Here is a 20,846-nt window from a genome sequence, read left to right on the forward strand (position 1 = left end):
CTACGTGTTTTGCAGACGTGTTTTGCATGAGAGGTCAGCTTAGAGGTTTATACAAGTCTGGTGTGAAAGCAAATGCGTTTCTGGCAATCCCTTGAGATGCCCCTGAATGTCCCGAGAGCCCAGCCCTGCCTCGGAGCGGTTCGCAGGGTCAGACCCCCGGGAGCGGGGATGGCCGGCAGTGGACCAGGACAGAGAAGCCCTCGGGTCTGCCGGGTGTTGGGCAGGGGGTGACTGAGGGGGTTCTTGCAGCTTCTCCTGCAACACGTTAGGGATCCCCCACTGCTGTCTGAATGCTTCCCTGCTCTGGAACTGCTAGCGACACAAATGCTGTTCCCCTTTACTTTAGACAGACGCTGCCCTCTTGTACGACGCGGTGCACGTGGTCTCTGTCTGCTACCAGCGCGCCCCTCAGATGACCGTGAACTCCCTGCAGTGCCATCGGCACAAAGCCTGGAGGTTCGGCGGCCGCTTCATGAATTTTATAAAAGAGGTAAAAGCATGATTTGCAACCGTAATTGCTTCCTGCTAATGCAAAACTTCCCCAGCAGAAGCAGCGCAGCTGCTCGGCGCGGAGGTACAGAGACACAGGCAGAGAGGCTTGGCAGGTATAGGGCTATAAAATATCCCCCGCCTGGGCAGGTACAACTGGATGGGAGCACAGATACACACCAGGCTGCCGAGTGCACCCAGAAAGGAAAAATCCTGTCTTTGCCTTCAAAATAACATCTATGCAGCCATGCCAAAACATCCCAAACAAGCTGAAATCTCCCATGCTGTCACCGAGACCTGCCCTGGCCTCTTCTTGCGTCAAGAGCAGCTGGACCACTCTCTCCTGAGGCTGTTTCTTAGCAGAGCAATAGCCATTTGCCTTTTACAGGAACATTTGCTCGGGGTCCACAAAGGGCTTCAGTGTCGCTAAATCCCAGCGGCAAAGCTGGCAGCACCGAGCGTCTCGGCCTGTGTGCTGATGGCACGGCTTTGGCAGAGCGGCAGATTTACCAAGTAGGGAGCCCGAGGAGCAAGGAGGCAGCTTCGTTCCTTCTCTGTTTCCAGTCATTATGATTTCTCTGTGTTCAGCCCACGTAATTGTTTGTTTGCATCTGGCTTAAGCACGCAAGCAGCCTCAAAGCAGGGGTGTTTATGAGCAGTGAGCTCACCAAGGGCATGCAGCAGAGGGAAGCTGCAGCGAGAGGTGGCCAGCCCTCCCAAAGAGCCCCCGAGCACGCACGCCTGCACTCACACCCCGGGTTTTGCTCTGTCTGCAGAAAGGAGCTCTCACATAAGGAAAAAATGAAGGCAGAGCTGCAGGGAGATACTGCAAACCCTACCAGATACATCTTTGCGATAAAACCCCCTTATCCACCCTAAGGCCTTTTTAAACTTCTACGCCTGTGGCTCTTCACATGGCAAGTCATGAAACCGGCTGCAGCACTGGATATGTGATTGGGCCACGTTTGAAAGGCTGGGTATAAAATCCCCTAAAGTTTTTAAACAGAAGAGCAGAAGTACCCTGTTAATCGTTACTATGTTTGTGCTGCAGTATCACCTCCAGACCCCAGCAGGCCCTGGGCACCGGCACGGGAGCGCAGTGGGAGCACCCACCCCAGCTGCCGCCTCAGCTGCACGGAGCGCCCGGGCGTAAGGGAGAAGAAGGGAAGAATGATTCCCATTGCAGAGAGAGAAGGAACTTTTTTCTTAATAGGCACCGAAGATGTTCCCTCTCCTCTCTCTCCCCTTTTTCATGTTTTGTTCCCTTCACAGAAAGCCGCTCCAGCTGGCTGCCGAAAGAGAGTGTAAATAATTTGTTTGGTTGGCTCCTTTTGCAAATTACCCTGAGCCTTACACTCCAGTGCCTGCCTGTTGTTTCCCCTTCTGGCACCATGTCAGCTCGTTGCAGGGATAAGCTTCCTCCCCGTTGCAATCAGAACACACAGTAATTGCTCTCTCTGAACCCTGTAAAGACAAAGCAGCGCGCAGAGGGCTGCCCCGCCGCAGCCCCCCGCTCCCTCGGCCCTGGGCTCTCCGCGGACACCAGCACTGCTCACTCTTCGGGCACACACTGGCCGTGGTCCCCGTCGAACCGGCCCGCTGCAGACCTGTCACTCCCGGGGGGAAGCCCGGCTCCTTCCAACTTGCCCAGGGGCAAAGGGGCCAGGACGGTGGCTCTGCCAGCCCCAGGGAGGCCGCCCTCACCCCATGTGATGTGGGGGGGCAGGAGGTGAGGGGATGCTCCAAGCTGGCACTTAGAGTTTGCTGGCAGAGACAGGGCCGACCACAGTGGGCTCCGAGCCCGTCGGGGGCTGTGGCGATGCTGCGCACCCCCAGCTCGGTGCCGGAGCTGTGCCGCCCGTCAGTGCAGGGCTCAGCACCCAGCTGTGTTTGCTCCAGTTGGGTACATTCAACACTGCGTGTTCTCCCCGGCTCCCTGGGGGCTCCGCAGGCTGCGCATCCCACAGGCAAATCCCCTGCACGCCAAAATGAGCAAACTCAGCACAGCTTTCCCCAAAACTCAAGGGTGGCGAGGCTGGGAGGAGGCTGACCTCACTCCTCGGGAATTAATGAGGAAGAGCCACAGGAGCGTATTTACTGGGAAATACGCCAGTCCTTCCCCCTGACAACGCATTGTGCCACCTTCATCACACTGGGGTATTTCAGGCTCCCCCACCCATAAAGGAAACATTCATCAGTGAGGAGCGTGCACAGAACTGCTGAGGGGAAGGAGCCTGAGTCCAAGCTCTCCACTGCTGAGACACGATTGCAAAGCATAAACCACGTCAGCAGCCTGGCACTGCCACGGAGCGTCCTCCCTGGGCCGGGCGTGACAGCACGTCCTCGCGCTGTCCCTGGGCAGAGCTGGCACCGCACCCCACGCTGTCCCCGAGCACCTGCCCTGCTGACACAGCCAGCGCCTGCTGTGTGGGGTTCTCACCTCCTAAATCAGAGAGAGTCATTCTGGTGGTGCTGCGAAGTGTGCAGTGGAGAAGAAACAGAATCGTAGAATAATTTTGGTTGAACCGAATATAGCCATCGTTACCCCAAGCTCCTCCTCAGAGCAGGACTAGTCCCAAGTCAGACCAGGCTCTGCAGGGCCTCGTCCAGTCAAGCACTGGAAATCTCCAGGAACGGGGCTTGCCCAGCCCCACCTGCCCCGTGCTTACACTGCCCAGAACCTACGCCGGGGCCCAGCCATTCCCATGCCTGTTTCAAAACAGCGGAGCCTGCTAACATGGACAAGTTCTTGGGCTCTGCTGCTCCACTTTCCATCTGAGAGGAGGGAGGGAAGTGTTCAGGACATTTTAGCTTCCACACACCTTGGAAGCATCAGCAGGTTCACACAAAAAAGGTTTATTTATGAACTTGACTGGAGTTGTCCCAAATCCAGGCTCCCTGCAGCCCGGCATTTATCAGTAACACAAGGATAAACGCGGCACACAAGGATACCGTGATAAATGCAAGCAGTTTTCTACTGAGTCATCACGTCCTGCAACAGCTGGCGAACACAAAAGGTGTGAACAAAAATTGTAGCAAAGACTGCAAGAGAGTTAAAATCTCCAGCTCCGTCTGCAGTCTGAACAGTGACGGAGATGATTATTAATTAATCATGCTCTTTAGGGAGAAAGAACCAGTATAAGGACTAATTAAAAGAACATACAGTGGAGGGCAAAAGATTATTTATGATACCAAGTAACACCCCTGCTACTTCTTCTCTCTTCCACAGGCCCAATGGGAAGGATTAACGGGACGAATTGTCTTTAATAAAACTAGTGGTTTACGGACAGATTTTGATTTGGATATCATCAGCCTCAAAGAAGATGGCCTTGAAAAGGTAGGCAGGGTTTGTCTTATCTGCATACGGCTTAGTCTAACTCCAATACTTGGGCAACAGAGATAATGGTTGGTGGTTGTATTGTTTCCAGGTTTTCTGGTTTTTATATAAAAGGATATTTATTTTGTGGGATTTCTCAGATCCTTTTCCATGCCTCAGCCATGACTCACTAGCCCCGAAGCGACGTGGGATTACAGTTACTAGCTGCAGAAGTGCTTGTGGCACTTTCCTGGGATAGTAGAAGCAAAAGAAACTTTCTGAGCAGCCATTAACCTCTCCTTGCCCAGGCCAAAGGTGGAAAGAATAAAGCCCGTCCCACGCCCCTGTTGCTGGGCCGGCTTACAAAATAATTTTTTCCCTGAGGAGGCAACAGCTCTTGAAAGCATCATCTCAGTGTGATTTCCCCCAATGAAAATTACCTAAGGCTTGGAAATGGCACCAGCTTATTACAGCCTACATTCTGCAGGAGGATGCAGTCTGTATTTTCATTTATTTCTGCCCGGTGTTATCTAAGGGATGGTAAGAAAAGAAGTGAAGTGCAGTTTTGCCTGGCTGGCTGGCTGGGTCTCCTCTGCTGCCCGCGTCTGCCCGGCCACCCAGAAGCGACGCGGCACAAAAGCTGCAGCCTCAGCTCCTCCTAATGAGTGGAAACCTCCTCTGGGCGCAGAAGTGCGATGCTGATGGGCAAACTGACTCTCAGGTGTTCATGGGGATTTCATTTCCCTTTATTCAATTACTTAAAAAAAAAAAAAAAAAAGGCAACACGCAAAGCATTAAAGCTCCTAGACCACAGTTTCAAGGTGAGATCAGTTCATTCGGGACACCAGGGAGCAGTGAGTGGTGCCCAGGGGCTGGGCTCCCAACCCAGCACGCGAGGCTGCCGAGGGCTCCCGGAGCCTGACCCCTCTGGAAGGAATTCCGAGTCCCCGCTCTTCCAAAGGTGTCTCGTAGATTTACAGCAGAAAGTTGGCGCCTGGGCAGCAAATCCCTTTCTAGAGCAGAGTCTGCTTTTCGACACGCACAGGTGCCTCCTGGCAGCGAGGGCCGAGTCCCGTCACCTCTGGGCACGGAGACAGGTCACGCAGCCGCGGGAGAGGCCGGCCGGGCGCAGGGAGAGGGAGTTTTCAATTAACCGGGCAGCGAGCGGCCCAACATGCACAGATGCCTTTTCCAGTTAAGGCTGGGGAATTAATCACCCCGTGCAGGTAGGCAGCCCCCGGAGGCAGCACTCTGACCAAGCCCTCCCCGTTTGGAGGGGACGGATCCTGCGGGGTGAAGCTCCCCGGGACCAGACAGCTCGACTTCCCCACCCCCCTTTTTACAGTTTGTTTTTCCTTCGCTTTGAAATAAATTGTTGCCACGCTTTCACACCACAGCAGTAGTTCTTTGCTTCATGTAAAAAATCTCAAGGTCACCACGGCACTCTCCTAGTGGGTATCTTTTGGTGTCAAATACAGAATAAAGAAAACATTTCAAATAAACCCAATGACCTTCAGTCTCAGCTGCGATCAGCCGAGCCTGTGCAGGAGGCAGGAGAGGAGCAGGGGAAGACGCCACCTTCTCACAAGAACCGAGCATGAGATGATTTTTGTAGCTTGACAACTTCTTTTTTACAAACAATCTGTTTACAGAGTCTAAACCAAAAAAGACCAACACATCTTTCTGAAGTACAGCGGCACTGACGGACTGCCAGAGAGCTGTGTTGGTAGAATAATAGAAAAATGTGTGAGTATTTGGATACCATGTGAATCTAAATGTTTAAGTACAGCCACAATACCTATCTGTCAAACTAACACTCCTCAGGTGTACTGGGGAATAGCTGGCACCAGCTGTATTTATTGCTATTGTGCGTCACATAAAGCCCCCAGGAAGCCGCCGAACCTCGATACACACTCTGTACAGCCATTCGACTTTTGTCTCCAACAATTCAGAGATTTCATGGGTCCCGCTATTATTTTTTTGAAAGCTTCTTGTCAGCTCTAGAGGGGTTTTGAAGTATCGATGTCAAATCTCTGTTGAAGCTAGGTTTCTGTCAATAGTTAATCTGAAATAACAAAATGCCAAACTACAAACAAATCCCGTGCAGATTGTGCATTATGTATAATAGCTTATGTTTGCTGAGCTTTAGGATTGAACTCCTGATCCTTACACCTCCTGGATGTTCCAGGGATTACAGGAGTATTAACTAAACCTAATTACATGTAGTTTGACTATCTGACTTGCACAGTTCTCTTAATGCACTTTTTTCCTTTTTCTTTCCTTTTTTAATATTTTAAACTGATTAATTCGGTCTTAAGTGCCATGTATTTAATTTTTTTAGAGAAAACTTAGCAAGGCGTAAGTTAACTGAGTCTGCAGTGCTGCTAGCAGGGGCCTCATAAACTTGCTTCTCTTTTCCCATGCACAACAATAATCTTTTGATATTGCAGTTGTTGTGATCGAAGGGAGATATGGGGGGATTGCTTAGGTTTCACCTGAAATATTTAGAGCCTTTCACAAAGTTCTTGGAAACTCTTCTAGAATTTATGACTTTTTTTTGCCAGGCAGTGTTGCTCATTACAAAGTCTCTTTTTGGGGATGCAGTAAAACCAAGTTCTCCCCTTGGACTGCGGAAGAGGCTGAAGAATCTTAAAAATAGCAATAAATAAAATATCGGAAGTTCCTGGCTCCCCAGGGGGTTTGAGCTGTCTGTCTGTGGTTTTTCACTGAGTCCCACCTCACAGTTTGACCCTACAGATGGATCGTTCTGTTCCCATTTCCATGTGGGGTCTGTTTTTTCTGTCAGGCTGGCTATATGGCCACCCGGCTCCGTTTGCTGGCAGCAACCCTTTATTCCTCCAGCTTTCTGGACATTTTATCTCACCATCACAGTCTTGTAGCTGGTCCTGCCTTCAAAGTTCATACTAAAGCCTCCCCTGCACCGCGGAGATCAGGTTAACAGGCTCAGAGTGGCCCCGATGACTTCTCTTAGAGACACGTTTTGCTATTTCTGCATCAATAGACTTCTTCAAAGTCTAATAATTTACTAAAATTGACAGCTTGAGAAAACCAGAGCACCTCAAATTGATGAGGAACGCAGCTGCCCGTGCCTGAGCAAGTCTGCTCCATTCCCTCCTCCGGGTTTGCTGCCAGGACTGAGCTGTCCCGTCGCAGTGGCCTCCCCCGAAGGGGTGACCAGGGCCCTGCCAAGGGGACCTGTTAGAAACGTCCCTCCGGTCTGCCCAGCGCAGAGGACAGGAACGGTCCCTGCAGGGATTTGCAGAGCTGGTCAAGTCGTTTTTAATTCTCCCCACCAAAGCAAATTGGTGGGGAAATAAAAAGGAAAGAAAATAGTCTAGTATTTGTGGGTTTTTAATTTGTTCTGCTTTATCCTTGCCCAGAGTTAACTCTCGAGCGCTGTTTGATCGTTTGCTCTACACAGTCCCTTTGCAAACCGCTCACTCAGCCCCTACATTCCAGTCATCGTGGTCTTCTTTCAGGCACCTGCATCAGAGGGCAGCGTAGGGGTTGTTTATTACACATCTGCAGCTGGAGCGACCTGCAGCTGAAGTTAATGCCGATCTTCTGTTTAGGTGATACAAGACGATTATCTCAGCTTTGCTTCTGTTTACTGCAGATGAGAGAAGCAGGTTCCATCTCCCAGGCCAGCAGGACACTGAGAGCAAGTGAGGAATGTAAGCCGGGTGTTCACGCGGCCGTTTGCTTACTTCGTTTCAGGTTGGAGCGTGGAGCCCTTCTGATGGCTTGAACATCACAGAAATTTCCAAAGGACGAGGGCCTAACGTCACAGACTCGCTGAGCAACAGATCGCTAATTGTCACCACTGTCCTGGTAGGAGACTGCACACTTGTCTTTTTCCTCCACCCACAAATCTCAGGGATATCCGATACCTCTGAAAACTCCCAGCAGATCCCAGCACAGATCTGCGAGTCCCTCTGGAAAGCCGAACAAGGGCACAGAGAGCCCCTGCGAGCGGGCTGGGCTCAGCAGGGCACAGCCATGCCCGTGCACCGAGCTGACCCGAACGGGCTGGCAGCCAGCGAGGCTGCCACGGGCCAGCTGGAGCCGCGCGGGCTCCCCGTGCCCAGGAGGCTGCTGCTCCTCCCAGCCGAGCTCCTCCGCCGCAGCTCTGCCCGGCCAGGTCCCCTGTCCCCGCTCGCTCCCTGCCTGCTGGAGGGCGCGGGAGGTTTGTGGGGGCTGAGCTCCAGGGCAGCCCCGAGTCGCCCGTTTACCACCAGCGCTGGGGCAGACGGTGGCCCAGCGACGGGCGCTGTCAGATGGGCGGCGCTGCCTGCCACAGACAGCCGCGTTCTGACAGAGAAAATACTGAGAACAACCAGACACCCCGGCTTAGCTGTGACAATCGCGTTTCTTTCCCCCTCTTAAGTACATATTTGATAAACTAGCTAAGAGTAATGCCGTTATCCAGCAAACCACGGTTGCTTAACAGGTCTCCTCCGCTTCCAACTGTCACACTGCATTTTGCTCTCGCATTCGCTATTGGATTTGACAGCAGGCATCAGATCAGAATGAGTTTTTATTTACTATCTAATAAATTATGACTAGTGGCATTGGTTTCTGTATGGCTGTATTATACAGCGCAGGCTCAGGGCACGTCACCAAGAAGCAAAAAAAATATCGGCCCTTGGACAGCCTCTGCACAATTGGGCCTGAGTCATGGTTTTGCCTATGGCAATTTTCTGGCCCTTTTGTCTTCCATATTTTCAGGGAACATAAAGGTACAGATGGTAAGGAGCCAGCTGGGGATGCATTCCCCAGTCCAGAGCAGTGTGACCCCTCCTGACGTCCCTGCCTTCCCAAAATGACGTGACCTGGCAGAGCCACAGTTTGTATCGTAGAAGGAACGGGACCAAGAAAGCGCCCAGAGAACAGAGATAGGAAACTCTTGGTCCAGGGCAGAAGAAGGGCGGGAACCAAAGGTCTTGTATCCCTCAGGAAGGGGTCAGCAGAATGGAAGCAGGCAGAATGTGAGCCAAACACAGATGCTGCTGCAGCTTTTCTTGCAAATTAGCCACTCCTCCTAACGAACTTCCCGTTCACCACACAGGATCTGTTCCAATGAAACACTTTCGCTGAAGTCCCTCTCCCCAAGAGCCAGGTACAGGCTTAGCTCATTGACTACACTGAGGAACACACCGCTTTCATGTCTCACCACTGGAAAAGTTCCTTCCCTTCCCAGTCCAAAAGTTCTCTACCGTGCCAGTCCCGTGAGACCGCGATGGGTCGTGCTTAGAGGGGAGCCTGCACAGGTTCCTGTGCCGTGTGCGGCAGCAGCAGCAGTTCCCCACTGGCTACAGTTACTGAAATGAATCGTTGCATCAGGAGTTACTGCGGGAGCAGAGAAATGACAGAGCACAAGGCACTTAAACCGTTCAACATGCATCAGAGGGAAGGGCTGCTCCTGCTGAGACCCTTGCAGCAGCGTGTGTGCACCCAGGCACCATACACACACAGCTTGGTTGGTTTTTTTCCCTTTTGCATTTAAGGATTCTCAGTGTGTTCAGAAAGCAGAAATTTAGGTAGTGTTTTTCTAACAGGCCAAATGGAGAGATCTGTCATGTCAGGTTTAGTTCATTTTAGCAAGGTAACCTAAAGCGCTGCTTTTAGGGCAACATGAATAACAGATCACATCAGGTCACTCCCAGGTGGAGGCTCAGGATCAGTTCTAAGGGAACTGTTCAACCCGCACCGCAGCTGGATAAAACTCCCCAGAAGTTGTATAATGACTCCTCTTGCTCCCGCTCTCTTTAATTAGAACTGTGTGCAGCACGTTAGGGAAAACTCCTGGGGCAGGACGGCTGGGAGCGCTGGGGAGATGGTTCCAGAGACGGCAGCAGAGCTGCCCGCACCGAGAGCCCGGGGAGCGCCCGGCTGCGGGGTGAAGCCCAAGGGCAGCAGTTCAGGCCTGGAACACCGGTGGGGGCGGATGGACAGGACTGAGGGAAACCAGAAAAGATGCATCTTGTCAGGAGTAAGATGCATGGCCAGAGCTGTGGAAATGTCTGCGTCTAGGGTGCGATAATCACCGTACCTCAAAGACCACAGTGTAATGCAAAATGATGGAGCCAGGAGGAGACCTGTCAGCCATCTGCCTTTGACAGGCTTTTTTGGGGCAGCATTTTCATCTCGTACTCCACAAGCATGTACAAATTACATAATGTACAAGGGTGGTATCAGTTCCTATTAATTGTGTCGTTCATTGGGCCTGCACACGTGCCACAGGGTATCTACCTCGAAACCAAAGCTATCCTGCAATTCCCTTGCCTGCAGGAGAAAATGTGCTTAGACCCAAGTTCTGCAATAATTGCATTTTCATATACTGGATTCTAAAAAAGAAAATACAACCCCAAATTTTATGTGCATTTGTAACACCTCTTTATGCTTTTGCACTGGTGTAAATGATTGTAGAAAAGCCATAGGAGGAACCTTTAAAAGGAAAAGCATGAAAGGTTATTTTTTCCCCTTTTGATCATATTGCAGTGACTTGTTGGAAGAGAAATATTACCCCAGCAGCCAGCGCCGCTCTCCCCAAGCAATATGGGAACTGTGAAGTTATGAAATTGAGGGCACCTTCACTGAGAAATCGATTAGCAAACCGAGAGAGCTTGTGAATTGGATGTCTGGCCATTTTCAGTAATAAATTGTGAAATAGTCCGTGAATAAGTGGTTCACAGAGTTCAGAATTACCCCCTAGGAAATGTTTGAGACCTGCAGATACATTACTGAAGCGAGTGGCGTCCTAATGTTCAGTGCTTTGGCTGTTAAATATGTATGTAATCCCTACAGCGCTTCCCCAAATTAATAGTGCTTTATGGCTGCTCTGGAGCCGGTGTATTTATATCAAGATCCATAGATTCAGCTGATCCACAAACAAAGCACTAATTCCAGAGAAGAAAGCTGAGGAGGAGGCCAGGGAGAGGAGGATTTAACCAAGCTGCTCACGCCAAGCTAAACTCTATAGGCGTAATGGTATCAGTTTTGCTTTATAATTCTGTAAATTGAGTTTCACGTGCTCTCTCGTCCCCTCCCTACCCTGCTTTGGGGCCGAGCAGGCACCTCCTGCCCAGTTGCCTGCTTGCCCCCGGGCTGCCAGCGGTCTCCCACGGCAGAGGCTGGCCCAGCCCCGCGCCAGGTCCCGAGGCCCCTCCTGGGTGCACTCCCCGCGGCAGGGTGCCTGCGCTCCCCCAAACCGGGCATCTCAGTCGTACCCTAACTGGGACTCCAGACCTTCCCCCCCACGACCCCAAGCCCCCCCATCCCCGTGCAATACCGCAGGGATTCCAGCAACACCGCTCGCTCGCCCGAGCAAAATGTGAGCCCTCCCCTCGCTGGCCACCCCGCGGGCAAGGACAGTAGCCTTGCAGGTACCTTCAGTTCAAGCCACGTATTAGCTGCTGTTGATACCTCACCCTCCCCAGCCTTCTAGCTTTTGCCTGCTGCCCACCATCTTTTGCTATTTCCATCTGTCCTCTACATGTTTTCTCCCTCAGGCTCCCCAGCGTCCCTCGTCCTCGGTGACTGCCCAAGCCTGATAGTCCCCAAAGGGCTGTGCAGTTTGCTGTGTCTTGACTAACTTCACTTGCCAGCCTCCGCTAAAGAGGCAGGGATCCGTAGGGCAAAGCCTGCTGCAAAGCACTTTATTCGTTATTTTTCACTTGTGCTGGTGCTTGGCACTACTGTGATTAAAGACGCCCCCCAACCTTCCCACGGCAGCCGTAACCGGAGCAGACGGCAGAAACTCTCCCTGGGCAGCTGTGGGGCCCCAGATCCCATCAGCGAGTGCTGGCAAAGAGGAGAGTGAGCTGAACTGGGGAGCGAGCTGAACTGGGGAGCGAGCTGAACTGGGGAGCGTTTTGGGCTGGGCACCAGCCACGCACGGCTCCCTCGCCCTGTATCTGCAGCTGCAGCAAACAACAGGTACTGCAGTGCGGGTCGGCTGCGTTTCTGCTGTGCAGGACTTGGGGTTGAATTTGTTCCCCCCCCTTTTATTGTTTCTCTACACTCTTCATTTTCAGAGCATGAAATGGTTATTTTTCTCCCTGAAATCCTACCAAATGGGAAACAGTTGGCTGCTCAGAAGAGACAAAATTAAATTTTGTGGGGTAAACAAGGTTGCTAATTAGCTGATGTACTGTGCAAAGTTAATTTATTCCCAACATGTCATGGTGCCAACCCTGCCTGGAGAGCCTGCGGCTCGCAGCCTGGCCTGGGGTGGGAGCTGGGACCAAGCTGACCCTTAACGGGGACTTTTTGCCTTCCCATGTGCAGGAAGAGCCCTTTGTCATGTTCCGTAAGTCTGACACAGCCCTGTTCGGGAACGACCGCTTTGAGGGTTACTGCATCGACCTCCTGAAGGAGCTGGCCATTATCCTGGGCTTCACCTACGAGATCCGGCTGGTGGAGGATGGGAAATACGGGGCGCAGGACGAGAAGGGGCAGTGGAACGGCATGATCAAGGAGCTCATCGACCACGTGAGTGAGGCCCAGCTGTCCCCGGGGCTTCCCGCCTGGGGTGGGACGGGTGCCCACCGCTCGCTGGCTCGGGATACCCGCAGCGAGCTCCTCACCCCGCCTGGGCTCTGCGTCGCACCGTTTGTCAGAAGAGTGTCTCTTTGTCTGCCTCTTCCAAATATTCATTTGGAGCTTCTGAAAACGGACATTCTCACAGTACAGAAACGGGCTCCACAGCTTCAGGCGCAGACTCTCCCCGCGGGGCTGCTGCCCGCTGGCGGGATGCGGGCTGGGCACGCAGGGAGGAGGGATGAGGCTCCTCCGAGGCCCGGCTGCACGCCAGCTCCCTGGCCACCCGGGCAGGGGCAGCGTGTCCTCTCTCATCCCCCGAGGACGCTGCTGCTCTGCCCCTGGCAAACACGGGCCAGGGCACAACACCGAGGTGGCTCAGGGCCCCCTGACGTGTCCCAGACACAGCCCAGCTGAATCCAGATGATGCATCCAGGCTGCAAGAGCAGGTGCGCAGGGGACAGTTTAATACCTTTTTTTTTTTAAATAAATGCAGCCTATTTTCTAAAATCTCCTGGGACACAGAGCTCCCCCTGCAACAGAGCAGCTGTGCTGTTCCTTCCACGGCCATTCTAAAAGCCCATTAAACACCAGTGAAACTGTCGTGGCAGCTTTACTCTCGCAGCCACCAAAAAGTCACCTAGTCTGAAACCTGGACGCGGCCAGAGGTTGCTCAGTTTCCTAATTAGATATTTTGCCTCCAGCACATCCTGTGATCCCAGAAGCCCAGTTAGGGAGGTGAGGAAAGCTGATGTTTTTATGAATATCTGATTCCCAGAAAAGGTTTTGGGAAGAAAAATCAGGACAAAATTGATCTGTGATCTCTGCAGCACGGGCAGCAGCATAAGCAGTCCTAGAGCTGCAACACAGCTCTGCTCCTCGATGTCCTGCTCAAGTGGTGCAGCCCCTGGACCACCTCTCAGGTTCCTGGCTACATTTTGAAAACATTGCCTAAGCAGAAAAGAGACAAAAATAATCCCACGTACGTAGCAGCTGTGATGCTCTTACAGTTCATGTGAGAAGAATGTATTTGCTGGGTGAGTCACTTCAGTAAATGAGCTGCGCTGTGAGCAGATAACAGCGCATTGTCTGGTGGGGAGACGCGGAGCTGGGGCTCGGGGATCTAGGTTGTGTTTCCGGATTTGGCTTGTCTGCCCTAAATGACATTGGACAAGTTGCTTCTGTGCAATACTTCCTCCATCTGTAAAACACAGATGATAATGATTCCGTCCCTTACAGAGACAAAGCGATGCTTAATCAGTTTGCGAGGAGCGCTGCAGTCCTTAGATGGCTCAGCCCCGAGACGCGGGAAGGGCGGCAAGGGCACGCAAGGACAGCCCTGGGGGGAGCAGGACGCTGTGTCTCACAGGGGAACACGCCACAGGCTGTGAAACCTACCTTTGTATTTTTGCTTCCAGAAAAATCCATACACCTCAAAATATAGATTTTATAGTCTCTTACCCAACAGCCTTGCTAAGGTAGACAAGTGACAGCGTCCCAGCGGAAGAGACCGGCGCTTTGCCGCTCCGAGTGCCGCGTAACACATATAGGAGCGGACCCTTAGCGTGTGCTCCGGGACATGGGTCCTGCGGTCCCGCTGCTGGGAGCACAGTGTCTGTCCTGCAGGGCTCTGAGGAAGTAAACTGTGCCAAAGCAGGACATAAGATATCGGGAACAGAAGCCAGACCGTCACTTAGTGCGAGCCACATCACTTCCAACGTCCTGCAAGATGTTACAGGGCTCTCGGGAGGCTTTCGGCCATTCCCAAAGCTGCGATCAGCTACAAGAGACAGAGCGAGGAGAAGGTATGGGGAACGACCTCACTAAGTAACAGGAAATTCCTGGTCAACCTGCATTAAAGTGTTTCTTGGCTAACTATTGAAAAAGCAAACATACAGCAACAGGAAGGACCAAATCCCCTCTTCTTGCAAGTTTAACTGTAGCATCAAGTTTGAACTCTAACAGGTGTGGCTGGGTGCGTGCCTTGGAGTGATTTATAACCATTGCCCAAACCCCACATGAAGCCATTATTTTCTTTATCTGCATGTCATTGCTTTTTATAGCAGTGTTTATGTAAAGCATTAAAAAGTGAAACTGCAACCAGATGGGGCCCTTCCTCAGCAGCAAAGCATCTTCAAATCGTGTGGGGAAAGGAACAACTGATTGGCACTTTGCAATGGGAAAGTTCAAACTTATTTTGCACCTAGTAGGAAAAGTGTTGGAGGCAGCATTCAAACAAAGTTGTAGTGAAGAAAACAGGGCTGCCTACACTGTGAGTTTGATATCTGGGCTGGTTTTCCTCCATATTCGGTGTCTCCTTCTCATAAAAGAATTGGGATCATTCAGGTGGGAGCATGAGGCAGGTAGGATTCTGTGAGGTCCAAACATCCAGGCCAGGATTAACTCTACGCAGAGTCTGCGCACGGCTGAACACCTGCTTAACTCTGAGACCAGAGCCCCCTGGACTGTGCGACAGACCAGCTCTGGCGGGCTGAGCTGAGGCACAGGCTTGGCTGCAAGCCCTGGGCGCAGGAGAGGGGGCTCTGGAGGTGAGAGAAGAGGCTGAAACGGTGACTGTTATCACTCAGATGGTCTGAGAGCCGGGGAGCAGCAGATGCTGTGCACTGGAAATAGCCCGATCCGAGGCTGAAATTCGCTGAAAAGGAGATGGGCAAGGCAAGGGGCAGCCCTGCGCTGGGCTGGGCAATACTCAGGCTGGGCAGAGAGGAGCTGGGCGCAGCAGCAGGCAGGTATATGCAGCATTTTGGGGGTGATGGTGTAAATCACAGCACCCGTGACAGAGGATAGGCTGGTTACCCAGCGAGCTCTCACGGCTTGTTTTGGAGTCTCACATCATCCACTTTCTCCTGTCCTCTCTGATCCAGACAGGCCTGGCCACAGGCAGTAATGCCTTAGGCTGTGATCCTTTGTAAAATTGCTTTGTCTCTAGTCTGGCCTTAAGCATAAACAGGAAAAGCAACAGCAATGAGAGCAGCTCACAGCATGACCCTGCCTTCCAGGTCCCCAGCAGCAGATCTGGAGAAGACAGCCCCGTGCGGTTAGATGCAGAAAGCCCTGCCCCGTTGCCTTTCATCGCCTGCTCGTCCTTCAGCACAAAAAAATCCCCGCGTTGAGGGAGTTCAGTCCATTCCCTGGAGAACTAGACTCTTTCCTCACCACAGTTTGTTGTTTATTGTCACGCTCCCTGGCCACTCCTGCTGAGGAGCCTCAATCAGATGGGCCGGGAAAGCTGAACACGCTCCCAACGTCGGTGTCTGGGGCACCCAGGTGACACAGAGAAGCGCCTGTGCCCTGCACCCACGATAAATGGGGAACCTGGCAACTGTCAGATCTCCTTTCATCAGTAGTTAACTGTTATTGATGTCTATTCACAGAAATTATTACTGATACAAGCAAAACTACACTGTGCAGTGTGGCCCATCCATTCTGATTTACAAATTCTAGTTGTCTGGCAAAATAATGCCTGCAAATCTTCCCTATTGTTTGTGGGCAGAATCCCATAAAAACAGCAGAATGAGTTGTTCTGGACATTTTGCACAAACTTGTTCACAAATAAAACTTGTCTTCTGCTGAGACAGTGCCTATCAAATTTCCATTCAATCTGAAACTTCATGAGGGAATAAAAAAGGTATGAAAAATAATAGGGTTTCTAATGGAAATCCCTGCCAATGGTAACTATAGAGAAGATGTAATATCTACCCTTAGGGACGATTTATGACAGTTGATTTAACACCTTCACAATAAATGGGCATTTATGGACAGTAAATTCTGGCAGAAATACATATTGCATCACATTGCCACATCCCCATTAATGTTCCCGCACTGGTGGATGTTTATGTCAGGTGTCATGAACTGGGGCTTCATTTGGAAGCCACTGGGCCAAGAACAGGGAAAAAATTATTTTGTTGGCTAAAGTGTCCTCCATCTCTTGTTCAAACGCTGCAGGAACTCAGCGTTAGGGAGGAGATGGGAACAAGCCCAAAGAGCTGGCTGCACCTCCTCCTTCTGTGCTCAGCATCGTTAATTGGGTGGATCCACATTTACCGGTCAGGGATCCAGGCGGTGGGAGCACACCCAAGCGTACGCCGGGAGCCCCGATCTCTGCTTGCTCCTGCAGGTCTCTCACCTGCCAGCAGCTCATAGGACAGGGCTCGTCTCTGAAAAAACCAGCTGTTCTCACTGGGATCCTGCAGCCTTCGGCATCCCTCAGGCACAATTAATGGCAGTTCCCTCTCTCAAGAACTTCCTTAAAGAAAAGATTACAAGAGGCCCAACAGGACTTCACAGTCCTCATTTCTCCTCTTCGGCTTACAGCTAGGTTCTCCATGCTGACATCTGTTCTTAATTCACCACCGATATTAAATAAATTCAATGGCAAAAATTATGTCTAAATTAGGACTGAAATTGTAAGAGCAGCCATTAAGAGCTGGAGTCAGACAATTAATGCTGACCCCTGCGCACGGGGCAGGCCGAGGCGTGTCCGGGTTGCTGCTGGGCACGACCTCCCTCTCCTCGAGCATCGCTTCTCACGCCGAGTGGTTTCCTATCCCCGGCCAGCAAGAGGGGAGGGCTGTGGGCACAGGGCTCTCGGCAGAGCGCTCCGACGCCTGCTAAAGCAGCAGCCCCTCTGCCTCCGAGCCATGGGCTGCAAGAGAGCCCGGCTGCCTCGGCTGTGCCTCGTCGTCCCCCCGTGCTCCAGGACGCCTGTGCCCGAGGACGCCCAGGGCTGGCTCCGCAGCAGGGAGAGATAGAGAAGGATGTGGGAGCAGAGCCGCGGGGGGACAGGGTGCAGGAGCCCGGCACAGCCACCGAGCAAAGCAGGGAGGGGGCAGAGGTGGGACCTGAAGCAGGGAGGTGGGAGCAGAAGAGCAGAAAAGCGCTGCAGCCCCAGCACTGGCGGCGGCAAAAGAGACCGAGGGATGAAAGTGTCAATGCTGCCAGCCAGACACCTGAATAATAATTAAATAAGTAAAATATGCACTATTTACCTGTCTCTCAGGCAACACACACATAATTAGTTTATGTAAATACCTAACTCAGATTGGCAAAATAAGCACAGAGGCAGCTTATTTTCTTGAATCAATATTTATCTGGGTGCTTATGCTGTGTGGGCTCTGCTGTGACTGGCCGTCACACACAGCTTTCCTCCGGCCGAGGTTGGACGCTGCAGGTTTCCACAGTGACCGTGGCTGTGCAAGAGCTGTTCTGACCCACGGGTCACATTCCCATGATAACTGAGAACTTGAAGATAAGACTTAGCATTTTCTGATAAAAGCCAATTATCTCTGTAGAGAATACGATCCTCCATCCACTGAACGCCCAGTGAACTCACATCAGTTCCACCCAAGTGAAAATGCTGTAACACTGGGTGACTAAGGAAATCCAAACCCTTCGAGGTGTGTCAGAGAAGTGTCTGCATTTGCTGTGCAGCTGTCTTGGCAAAATTCATCTTTTTGGCCTCAATTCAGCAGAACACTTAAGAACATACATAAGACTTGGAAGGTGTGCAAGCTCCAGTAAAACAGAAGCATGTGCTTAAGTGGTTTTGCTGGACAAGGGCCTTTAAGCTACTGGCACTTGCTATAATTCCTCATTTTTAATAAAACCCATCTTACTGTGCAACAGCATAAAAGTTGGGGCTGAGTGAAGGAAGCAGTCAGGGCCTGATAATTGACTTCCCAGTTTTTAATGTCAGAGCACGACAAATGAAAGCTTCATCCTTGGTGGGTTTTGATTTAGATCCTCTCAGTCAGCAAACCCTTAATTAGAGGCCACCTTCAGAAAAATCTGCATTGATAAAAAGGAGATGGAAGTGCAGCCCTGTACTGCCTTTAATAGCTCAGGACACCACACCAGACTGGGCTCCCTAATACACGCTCCATTCTGCCTCTGTGTGACATTTACTGCCAAGGACACGGGGCTGTGATCAAATCACAGGAGCTGCTAAAATGGCACAGTAAAATTTTATTTCTGCACTAAAAGCCTTTTGATCCTTGGGCATCCATGCAGATTTCTCTCTCTTCATTTTCTGTGGTAAAGCATAAACTCCTAGCTGTTATTTAGCTTGCTATATCATTTTGACAAATTTGGCTTCGGATCTTTCAGACAGGCAGTTGCTAGCGAGCACTGACCACAGAACTGCTCATTTGTTTCCTCCTTCAGAAAAATCCACAGCCAAATCCTTCAATATCTCCTTCGGTTTTCCCTCTGAAGTCAGGACACCCACACAGAAGTGATGGAGAAGCTGAAATGCTGCATTTCTTTTGCCATTTCTGCCTTGTGACTTTGGAGACTGATAAGCCAAAATCCTCCAGTGTGCCGTAACGTGGGGAGAGCAGCCGAGCTGCAAACCCACCGGGCATCCTCCGCCAGGACGCTGCCAAGGCTGCAGCCTCTGCTCCGCCGGTGCAGAACTTCACCATCTCGAGCTGGGCAGCCAGCATGGCCTGTCCCCTGCTGAACACCACTGTCCTTCCGTTTCCATCAGTCGCCACAGCGGCAACAAAAGGGCTCACCAGGAAAATACTGCTTCCATTTGCTCTAAGTTCTGGCAAATACCAGTGCTTCAAATGGACACCTTCTGTACCAAGCGGATTTAAAAATATATTTCCATTTGGAAAGTGAGAAGGGAAGGGAACCAACCAGGGCTCAGCTGAAGAACCATGTTAGAAAAAAACCCTGTCATTTTTACCCTTGTTACAGAATTCCTGAAACTCTTCTGTTCAGGACCTCTAAAGCTACGTTCTTTGGAGAGGAGACCCCTTTCACACACACACGTATGTAATGGATAACAGCTCATGTAGAAACTCTCATAGAAAATGGCTCAGATTCCTGTATTTAAAAATATTCCAGTGACTTTCCTCACAGATTTGCAAGGTCAAACGAGATCATTAGTCTGACCTTCCTCCACAACTCGGGCCACAGATCTTCACCAATTTCTACAGTGAATCTATAGTTTCTATTGGATTAAAGCATGTTCTAGCAAGACAGCTAATATTGATTTAAAGTTTGCAAGTAATGACGAATCCACTATATCTCTAGGTAATTATCACTCATGGTTAGTTTAGAATTTTAATTTTCAGAACCAGATGTTAAATAAATCTTGCACGGGTATGTTAGGCACCTGGCACAGGGGGAGGTACTGCTCAACTTAGGAAACCTAATTTATGTGCCTGCATTTCCTCTGAAGTCAGTGATACCCAAAGAGTGATTTGCAAACCCCAGGCAAGGCAGCTGACATTGAAGTAGCCTTGGATGTATTTACTTAAGGTTTTTTAAAGAACCTGAATGAATGTTTAGTGAGAGGAATGAATGCAGCTCCTTAACCAACAGAAAGAGGTTGCATGTGGTCACTCACTGAATCTAGCGTAGAAATTATTTAGTAACAGAAATAACAGAAAGAACCACAATTCATACAAGAAGACAGGATGAAAAATATGCTCAGCTGAAATTCCTCATGCAGCTCAGAGGGTTCCAGCACCATGAGCTGTGAAGTCCACCATTAATTAGCAGAATCATGAGAGGAGATGTGCCCAGGCGGGCGTTCCCAGACCGCAGTGCTCCCACCCCACCCCACGGCTTCCTTAGAATGAGCCTTCGCGTTGCATCGTGAAGTCAACTGAGGGGAAAGAAATTGAACCTTTTACCTCACGCTGCTACAATATTACTTCCTGCAACTTCATTCTGGAGTGGCCTCCCTCTGCGACTTTCTCCTCTTGCAGCAACATCAAAACAAAGGGCAACAAAAACAAACCATCTCTGCAAACGGTGGGATTTGCACACAGCAAACTCTCTGTGGTAAAGAGTGCTGTGGCAAGAAGCCAGCACAGCGAGGATTGCAGACATTTTATACGATTGTAAAATATCATTTTTCTGACCATTTTAGAAGAGCCTACCGAAATGAGCTCATTGCATTTGGGCAAAAGCTGCGGAGACTGTAACATCCCTCTGCTGTCTGTACTGCATGTCACTAGCTAACATCAGCCAAAAATCCACACAATGAAAGTCACAGAGTATGATTAGCAAACGACAGCCCACTGATTTAAATCTGCAACTCTCTTAAAGATGGGAACACCAGGTGGCCTCCAGAACCTTGCCCTGTGTGTTTTGCAGACCCTGGATCTGTGCTGGGTGTTGTTTAGGTGATGAGAAGCGTTTGTACTGCCTGGAGCACGTCGGATCAGCTCCACCTGTCCCATCTCAGGTGTTCTGGGCCGAGCGCCCACAGACCAGCCCCGGGCCCTTACCCGAGGGCTCTGGAGGAGAGCTCACGGAAAGCTGCCCGCGGTGCGGCTCTGCCACGGCTTTGTGTCCGCCCGTACAGGGAGATCACGGGTCTGGAGGGAAGCAGCTACACGGAGCCCAGCCTAGGCCAGGCACAGAGGGCCCTGCCTGTGCCAGGGAGGGGGCAGGAGGTCCAGCCAGGCTCTGGCACAGGTACCCCCTGTGCAAAGGGAGG

General features: G+C 51.2%; 1 protein-coding gene across 1 annotated transcript in view; it reads left to right on the forward strand.

Annotated features, from left to right (window-relative positions):
- Window positions 1–20,846, forward strand: part of GRIK3 (glutamate ionotropic receptor kainate type subunit 3) — a 121,932-nt gene that overhangs the window by 79,207 nt on the left and 21,879 nt on the right. The window contains exons 7-10 of the mRNA XM_074850831.1: window positions 347–490; window positions 3,719–3,826; window positions 7,544–7,657; window positions 12,116–12,319. Coding sequence (XP_074706932.1) covers window positions 347–490; window positions 3,719–3,826; window positions 7,544–7,657; window positions 12,116–12,319 — 570 coding nt within the window. The remainder of the gene's footprint in view (window positions 1–346; window positions 491–3,718; window positions 3,827–7,543; window positions 7,658–12,115; window positions 12,320–20,846) is intronic.

This window comes from Strix aluco, chromosome 26, assembly GCF_031877795.1.
Source record: "Strix aluco isolate bStrAlu1 chromosome 26, bStrAlu1.hap1, whole genome shotgun sequence".
In the NCBI taxonomy this organism is placed as follows: domain Eukaryota; kingdom Metazoa; phylum Chordata; class Aves; order Strigiformes; family Strigidae; genus Strix; species Strix aluco.